Source organism: Tachyglossus aculeatus, chromosome 19, assembly GCF_015852505.1.
Source record: "Tachyglossus aculeatus isolate mTacAcu1 chromosome 19, mTacAcu1.pri, whole genome shotgun sequence".
NCBI classification, from domain to species: domain Eukaryota; kingdom Metazoa; phylum Chordata; class Mammalia; order Monotremata; family Tachyglossidae; genus Tachyglossus; species Tachyglossus aculeatus.
In genome coordinates this window covers 1,026,961-1,036,282 of record NC_052084.1, presented here as the reverse complement: position 1 = coordinate 1,036,282, position 9,322 = coordinate 1,026,961, and the positions used below count along the sequence as shown (strand labels likewise).

At 56.0% G+C, this 9,322-nt stretch overlaps 1 protein-coding gene across 1 annotated transcript in view; it reads left to right on the top strand.

The window, feature by feature from the left end:
• Window positions 1-733: 733 nt before the first annotated feature.
• Window positions 734-9,322, top strand: part of TARBP1 (TAR (HIV-1) RNA binding protein 1) — a 55,642-nt gene continuing 47,053 nt past the window's right edge. Inside the window, exons 1-5 of the mRNA XM_038761398.1 lie at window positions 734-2,315; window positions 4,144-4,241; window positions 6,585-6,654; window positions 7,165-7,313; window positions 7,424-7,476. Of these exons, the coding sequence (XP_038617326.1) occupies window positions 734-2,315; window positions 4,144-4,241; window positions 6,585-6,654; window positions 7,165-7,313; window positions 7,424-7,476 (1,952 nt within the window). The remainder of the gene's footprint in view (window positions 2,316-4,143; window positions 4,242-6,584; window positions 6,655-7,164; window positions 7,314-7,423; window positions 7,477-9,322) is intronic.

The following is a 9,322-nucleotide window of genomic DNA, read 5'->3' as shown; positions in this document are numbered from 1 at the left end:
CAGGGCTCCCATTGGCCAGGGGGCTGTGTTGCAGGGCTCCCATTGGCCAGGGGGCGGACGTCGCCGGGGCGGAACCAGTTGGTCATTCAGGTCTCCCATTGGTCAGGGGGCGGTGCCAGGTGGTGGCGCAAGGAGGGGGGCCCCCCTCCTCATCCCCCCCGCCTTGCCTCTTTCCCCTCCCCACAGCCCCCGTATATATGTTTGTACATATTTATTACTCTATTTATTTTACTTGTACATATTTAACTATTCTATTTATTTTCTTAATATGTTTTGTTGTCTGTCTCCCCCTTCTAGACTGGGGGCCCGCTGTTGGGTAGGGACCGTTTCTAGATGTTGCCGACTAGGACTTCCCAAGCGCTTAGTCCGGTGCTCTGCACACAGTAAGCGCTGAATAAATACGATTGAATGAATGAATGAATGAATGAATGAATGAATGAATGAATGATGGCGCGAGCCGGGGGCGGAGTCAGGCGTCGGTTCGGGCCTCCCATTGGTCGGGGGCGGGGCCAGGCGGCGGCGCAGGGCTTCCATTGGCCAGGAGGCGGTGGTGCAGGCCTCCAATTTGGGCCTGGGCGGGGGGCGGGCGTTTCGGGCCTCCTATTGGTCAGGGGGCGGGGCCAGGCGGCGGCGCCGGGCTTCCATTGGCCAGGAGGCGGGGGGAGCTCGCGTCACGGATCGGGGGCGGAGCCAAGCGTCGGTTCTGGCCTCCCATTGGCCAGGGGGAGGGGCCATGTGGCGGCGCAGAGCTCCCATTGGCCAGGAGGCGGAGGGGCGAACGCCGCGGGTCGGGGGCGGAGCCAAGCGGCGATTCGGGCCTCCCATTGGTCGGGGGGCGGGGCCAGGCGGCGGCGCCGGGCTCCCATTGGCCGGTTGGCGTCGGCGTGCGTGGGGCGGGGCGACGTACGACGTGTCCTCGTGCGCGGCGCGGGCAGCGGAAGGGATGGACGGACGCGTGGACCACCGGGCACCGGAGGACCGACGGGCACCGGAGGACCGGACAACGGACGACCACCGGGCACAGGAGGACCGGGCACCGGACAGCCACCGGGCACAGGAGGACCGGGCACCGGAGAACTGGGTACTGGGGGACCGGGCACCGGACAACCACCGCGCACAGGAGGACCGGACACCGGAGAATAGGGTACTGGGAGACCGGGCACCGAAGGGCCGAACACCGGACAACCACCGGGCACAGGAGGACCGGGTGCCGGACAACCACCGGGCACAGGAGGACCGGGTGCCGGACAACCACCGGGCACAGGAGGACCGGGTGCCGGACAACCACCGGGTACAGGAGGACCGGACACCGGACAACCACCGGGTACAGGAGGGCCAGGCTCTGAAGGACCGAGGGCTGGAGGCCCGGGCACCGGACCACCGAGTCCTGGGGGACTGGGCACCGAAGGACCGAGTGCTGGAGGCCTGGGCACCAAAGGACCAACTGCTGGGAGATCGGGCACCGAAGGACCGGGCACTGGACAACTGGATACCGGACGACCGAGTGCTGGAGGACTGGGCATCGAACGACTGGACACCGAAGGACCGAGTGCTGGAGGCCTGGGCACCGAAGGACCGAGTGCTGGAGGACCGGGCACAGGAGGATTGGGCACCGGGCAACTGGACACCGGACGACCGAGTGCTGGAGGACTGGGCATCGAACGACTGGACACCGAAGGACCGAGTGCTGGAGGACTGGGCACCGAAGGACCGAGTGCCGGCGGACCGGGCACAGGAGGACCGAGTGCTGGGAGATCGGGCACCGAAGGACTGGGCACCGGGCAACTGGACACCGGACGACCGAGTGCTGGAGGACTGGGCCCAGGAGGACCGAGTGCTGGGAGATCGGGCACCGAAGGACTGGGCACCGGACAACCGGGCTCCGGACGACCGAGTGCTGGAGGACTGGGCCCAGGAGGGCCGAGTGCTGGGAGATCGGGCACCGAAGGACCGGGCACCAGATGACCTAGTACGGGAGAACATGGCACAGGAGGACGAGGCCGGGGCCGCACCGAGGGCCCTGTCGGGCGTTAGCACAGCGGCCTGGTCCGGGCTCCTGCCGGGGGACGAGCCCCCCACCGCCCCGGCCCAGACCCTGCCGGTGCTGAGCGCCCTGGCCGACGGCCCGCTGCCCCCCGCGCCGCCCCTGGCGGGCCCGGACCCCCGGCCCCGCCGCCCCTTCTGGCTGACCGTGCAGGCCGGCCTCACCCTCGCCCACGACGGACGCACCCGCCACAGGGCCCGCGCCCTCCTGCACAGGGCCGTGCGCCTCTCCGCCCAGGCCGCCCACCCCGGACCCCCCGGACCCCCGACCGGTGCGTCGCCACTCACCCCCTGACACATACACACACACACACACACACACCCCAGGCATGGGCCGGGGCGTCCCACAACGCCACGCTGTTCGTAACGGTGCCGCTCATCATAACGGGAGGGGGCTCCTTAGGCGCTTACTAGGTGCCCAGCGCTGCCCTGAGCGCCAGGGTAGATCCAAGGTCGTTAGGTTGTCCCACCTGGGGCTCACAGGCTTCAGCCCCATTTTGAAGATGAGGGAACCGAGGCCCAGAGAAGTGGCTCGCCCAAGGAGCAGACAAGGGGCAGACCCACATCCCCGGACTCCCGAGTCCGGGCTCTTCCCGCTCCGTGCCAATAATAATAATCAGGATGGTGTTTGTTAAGCGCTTATTATGTGCCAAGCACCGTTCTAAGCGCTGGGGCCGATACAGGGTAATCGGGTTGGACACAGTCCCTGTCCCCCATGGGGCTCACGGTCTCAGTCCCCATTTTACAGACGAGGTGACTAAGGCACCAAGAGAAGTGACTCGTCCAAAGGTCACCCAGCAGACAAGGGGCAGAGGCGGGATTAGAACCCACGACCCCCGACTCCCAAACCCACAGTTTTGCCACCGGGCCAGGGTGCTCCTTTTTAGCCGAGACACTGGGCTAAGCGTTGGGGTAGACAAGAGCCCACTGTTGGGTAGGGACTGTCTCTATATCTTGCCAACTTGTACTTCCCAAGCGCTTAGTACAGTGCTCTGCACACAGTAAGCACTCAATAAATATGATTGATTGATTGATCAGCCCGCCCCGCAGCCCCGCAAGGGGCTCAGTGTCCAAGGAGGAGGGAGAACAGGGATTGAATCCCCATTTTGCAGAGGAAGCAACTGAGGCCCAGAGAATCAATCATATTTATTGAGCGCTTACTGTGTGCAGAGCACTGTACTAAGCGCTTGGGAAGTCCAAATTGGCAACATATAGAGACAGTCCCTACCCAACAGTGGGCTCATGGTCTAGAAGGGGGAGACAGAGAACAAAACAAAACATATTAACAAAGTCAAATAAATAGACTAGATATCAATCAATCAATCGTATTTATTAAGCGCTTACTGTGTGCAGAGCACTGTACTAAGCGCTTGGGAAGTCCAAGTTGGCAACATCTAGAGACAGTCCCTACCCAACAGTGGGCTCACGGTCTAGAAGGGGAAGACAGAGAACAAAACAAAACATATTAACAAAGTAAAATAAATAGACTAGATATCAATCAGTCAGTCGTATTAAGCGCTTACTGTGTGCAGAGCACTGTACTAAGCGCTTGGGAAGTCCAAGTTGGCAACATCTAGAGACAGTCCCTACCCAACAGTGGGCTCACGGTCTACAAGGGGGAGACAGAACAAAACATATTAACAAAATAAAATAAATAGACTAGATATCAATCAGTCAATCGTATTTATTAAGCGCTTACTGTGTGCAGAGCACTGGACTAAGCGCTTGGGAAGTACAAGTTGGCAACATATAGAGACAGTCCCTACCCAACAGTGGGCTCACAGTCTAAAAGGATATGTACAAGTAAAATAGAAGCCAAGGGACTTGCCCAGGGCCACGTGGCAGGCACGCGGCGGAGCCGGGATTAGAACCCAGGTCCTCTGGCACCCGGGCTCTTTCCACTAGGCCACACTGCCTCTGTTGAGGACGATGGCGAGCGGCCGAGTCTTGCTCTGGGGACGGCGGGGTGGTTTTCCACGAGCGAGGATTTCGCCTCCGGGTCTGCGCCGTTTGTAGGGTGACGTTATTCGTGGGGACGAGCTGGGTTTGGGGATGAGGAGAGGTGACGGGATGATTTTTCTTTCCTTTTTATGGAGGTAGAGCCCAGCCTCTTCTGGTGGTCCGAGCAGAAAAAGGAGCTGCTCCTCAAGTTCTGGGAAAACTTCGTGTTAATCTTGGAGACCCTGGAAGGAAATCAGGTGAGCGATCCCAAGGCGCCTCAGCGACGTCGTCCGGGGAAGACGGGGGTCAGTCCCTCGTCCCCCTCTCCATCCCCCCATCTTACCTCCCTCCCTTCCCCACAGCACCTGTATATATGTTTGTACATATTTTTTTTACTCTATTTATTTAATTTATTTGTCCCTATCTATTCTATTTATTTTATTTTGTTAGTCTGTTTGGTTTTGTTCTCTGTCTCCCCCTTTTAGACTGTGAGCCCACTGTTGGGTAGGGACTGTCTCTAGATGGTGCCAATTTGTACTTCCCATGCGCTTAGTACAGTGCTCTGCACATAGTAAGCGCTCAATAAATACGATTGATGATGATGATGATGAAATATTTTGAAAGGGGGAAAATTTCAAATTCAAGGATCCCGTTCGTTTCACGTGGTTCTGTCTCGTTGCCCCTTTTAGGCTGGGAGCCCACTGTTGGGTAGGGACTGTCTCTATGTGTTGCCAATTTGTACTTCCCAAGCGCTTAGTACAGTGCTCTGCACACAGTAAGCGCTCAGTAAATACGATTGATGATGATGATGATGTTGCCTTGTGACGCGGCATCCCATCCGCAGCTCAGTTTAGCAAGTGTGGCTCGGTGTGTTAATGTTCATTCAGTCGCATTTATTGGGCGCTTACTGTGTGCGGAGCACTGGACCAGTCCAGTGCTCCGCACACAGTAAGCGCCCAATAAAGACGATTGATTGATTGATTGGACTAAGCACTTGGGAAGTCCAAGTTGGCAACATCTAGAGACGGGCCCTACCCGACAGCGGGCTCACAGTCTAGAAAGGGGAGACAGACAATGAAACAAAACACGTTAACAAAATAAAATAAATAGATTAAATATGTACAAGTAAAATAAATAGGGTAATAAATATGTACAAACATATATACAGGTGCTGTGGGGAGGGGAAGGAGGTAATCAATCAATCAATCGTATTTATTGAGCGCTTACTGTGTGCAGAGCACTGGACTAAGCGCTTGGGAAGTACAAGTTGGCGACATATAGAGACGGTCCCTACCCAACAGTGGGCTCACGGTCTAGAAGGGGGAGACGGACAACAAAACAGAACAGGTTAAAAAAATAAAATAAATAGAATAAATATGTACAAGTAAAATAAATAGGGTAATAAATATGTACAAACATATATACAGGTGCTGTGGGGAGGGGAAGGAGGTAATCAATCAATCAATCGTATTTATTGAGCGCTTACTGTGTGCAGAACACTGGACTAAGCGCTTGGGAAGTACAAGTTGGCGACATATAGAGACGGTCCCTGCCCAACAGTGGGCTCACAGTCGGGGGGATGAGGAGGGGGAGAGGAAGGAGGGGGCTTTAATAGTAACCATTTTTATTTTGAGGGCTCACTACGTGCCGAGCACTGTACTAAGCAGTGGGGCAGATAGAAGATAATCAGGTCAGTTTATAGTCCCTGCCCCACAAAGGGTTCACAGGCTAAGTAGGAGAGAGGCTAGATATCGTATCCCTGTTATTCAGATGAGGAAACCGAGGCACGGAGAAGCGATTTGTCCACGGTCACGCAGCCAGCAAGCGGCAGAGCCGGGACTAGAACCCAGGCCCTCTTCTTCCTAGGCCGCGCGCTTCTCAGCGGGAACGTGGTTCAGTTGCTCCGGGGCCGGGACGCTCTCCATCTGGGAGAGTAGCGGGACCAAAGGGGCGTCCGCGGTGCGGCCTACTGTACTGAGCGCCCGGAAGGAGCCGGCGATCCGATGAAATCATCATCATCATCAATCGTATTTATTGAGCGCTTACTAGGTGCAGAGCACTGTACTAAGCGCTTGGGAAGTACAAATTGGCAATGTATAGAGACAGTCCCTACCCAACAGTGGGCTCACAGTCTAAAAGGGGGAGACAGAGAACAAAACCAAACATACTAACAAAATAAAATAGAATAGAATAGATATGTACAAGTAAAATAAATAGAGTAATATGTACAAACATATATACAGGTGCTGTGGGGAAGGGAAGGAGGTAAGATGGGGGGATGGAGAGGGGGACGAGGGGGAGAGGAAGGAAGGGGCTCAGTCTGGGAAGGCCTCCTGGAGGAGGTGAGCTCTCAGCAGGGCCTTGAAGGGAGGAAGAGAGCGAGCTTGGCGGGTGGGCAGAGGGATTGGGGGCATTCCAGGCCCGGGGGATGATGTGGGCCGGGGGTGGATGGCGGGACAAAAGGGCTCTCCGATCGTCCGCGGGCGGACATCAGAAACTACAGAGCCTGGGCTCCTGAGGACGGCCTCCGGGTTGGGGAAGGACTTTCTTCGCCAATTCCCCGACCCCCTTTTTTTTTTTTCCTGCCTTTGAATTTTCAGATCCACGTTATAAAACCCGTCTTGCCAAAGCTGAACAGTCTGTTCGAGTACGCCCTGGCCGAGGGAAGAAGTAAGGGCTCCCTTCCCACAGAGGCGTTTCTTTCTGCGATTGTTTTCGTGGGAATTGTCTTTGGCTCCGCTGGCCGTCGGATTTTCTCCGTCCACCTTTGCCCCCGTGACCCACCGCCCCCCGCCAACGATCCCGGGGATGGCCGGCCCTGCCCTCCGGGCCTCTTAATGCCCCGTTTGGCTCTTTCATCCAGAAAGTGGCGGGGAGGGTGGGGGGCGGGAGGGAACCGCACCGGGGGCAGGTTGAAAATAGGTGGATTGAGGTGGGAGCGGTTTGAAGCCGGTTGTCAGCCCCTCCCTGGCCGTGCTCTCTCTTCCTTGGATTCTTTCCGAGGCCCGGGATTCTCCCGGAGGGCGGGCGCTGCCTTCCAAGCTACTCCCAGGGCGGGACGTTGGCAGGGTGGGTTTGGGAAAACGACCGGCCGGAGACACTGGTTGGGAACGGGGGGCCGCGGGGATGGTGCCCACGGCTACGTCTCGCGACGCTGAAGCCGGGCTCCCCGCTCCGCAGCCCGCTGGCTGATCCACCCGTCGTGGCACCTGTGCGTTTACCAACGCCTGCTTCAGAGCGAGAACAAGACCCTGGCCGGCGAAGGGGTGACGCACTTCCTGGAGCTGTGGGGAGGGGAAGGCCTTCCCAGCGCTCCGGACTTCTCCGAGGTAAGGGGCACGTCCGCCGGCCCGCCCGCCTCCCCTCTCCAGCCAAGCAGCCTTGCCACGGATCCTTCCCGGGCGGAGCGAGCGTGCCTCTTCCCCCGTTTTCTTTCTAGTTCATCATCGGCCCGCTGATGGACGCCCTCTCCGAAAGCTCCCTCTATAGCAGGTAAGCCGTCTCCATTGTCGCCCCTGACGCCCGGCCGCGGCCGAAGCGCGATAACCGGCCGGCCTGGGGTCGTCGTCTAAAACTGGGCCTGCCGGGGAGCGAGGGGCTCAGCCGGTGAGGCTGCCCAGCTGGGGTGTCCGGTCTCTCTCTCCCGGAAAGACTCCTCCATTTCTCCGTTGACTCTCACAAACCCAAATTAGTACCAGTTCACGTCGTCTTTTCAGGGGGTTGAGTCCAAGCGACGCTGCCATTCGGTTTGATTCAATAGGAAGACCACGGCAGAGCTCGACGTGCCAGTTATTTTGTAGTTTCCACAAACTCAAGTAGTATCGGTTCCCGTCGTCTTTTCAGGGGGATGAGTCCAAGCGACGCTGCCATTCGGTTTGATTCAATAGGAAGAGCACGGCAAAGCTCGACGTGCCAGTTATTTTGTAGTTTCCACAAACCCAAGTAGTATCGGTTCCCGTCGTCTTTTCAGGGGGTTGAGTCCAAGCGACGCTGCCATTCGGTTTGATTCAGTAGGAAGAGCACGGCAAAGCTCGACGTGCCAGTTATTTTGTAGTTTCCACAAACCCAATTAGTATCGGTTCCCGTCGTCTTTTCAGGGGGATGAGTCCAGGCAACGCTGCCATTCGGTTTGATTCAATAGGAAGAGCACGGCAGAGCTCGACGTGCCAGTTATTTTGTAGTTTCCACAAACCCAATTAGTATCGGTTCCCGTCGTCTTTTCAGGGGGTTGAGTCCAAGCGACGCTGCCATTCGGTTTGATTCAGTAGGAAGAGCACGGCAGAGCTCAACGTGCCAGTTATTTTGTAGTTTTCAAACGACTCATTACCGGAGAATCATCCGCCGAAGCAATTAGCCAGCTGCCGAGGGCTATAAAGCCCGCGGAACCGCTTTCTGGTTTCCGTAAGGGTTGGAAGACGCATTTATCGTGAGATGCCCTCGGTTCCCCAGTCCTCCGACGTGATCAATTAACAGATAACCCAAGCGCTTAGCGCTCAATAAATACGATTGATGATGATGATCATCATCATCATCAATCGCATTTATTGAGTGCTTACTATGTGCAGAGCACTGGACTAAGCGCTTGGGAAGTCCAAATTGGCAACATATAGGGACAGTCCCTACCCAACAGCGGGCTCACAGTCTAAAAGGGGAGACAGAGAACAAAACCAAACATACTAACAAAATAAAATAAATAGAATAGATATGTACAAGTAAAATAAATAGAGTAATAAATATGTACAGATATGTAACTCCACCAACTGACTTTAAATTAAAAAGGCATAAAATAAAAAGCTCCTCCCTTTGAATTTTTTTTAATTTATAAAAACCTGGCTTCACCTCAAACTCTGACACAATCAACGGTATTTATTGAGCACTTACTGTGTGCAGAGCATTGTAGTAAGCACTTAGGAGAATACAACAGACACATTCCCTGACCACAAGGCGCTTACAGTCTAAAAGACAAGACCACGAATCATGCAGAAAAATCCCACTGACTAAAACATGCAGACTTGCTGGTAATCAGGAGATGGGATGATGATGATGACGTCGGCGGCGGAAGCGCCGAGAGGGGAAAGGTGACTTCTGGATGTTAACAGTTAACCGCTACGGTCGGAGTAATTCCTGCTGCTATTCCGCCGCTTCGAATTTAATCTGTTTTATTGCATAACGAGGCACGATAAAGCCTTTGGTGGATGTCTGAGGGGGTGGATCACTTGGGGGGGCCGGGGCCGCGCCCGAGCTCTCCAGCTGACGTCCCGTCTTGGGTCGGGGGTGAATCCTCCGGCTACACTATTCATTCAATCGTATTTATTGAGCACTTACTGTGTGCAGAGCA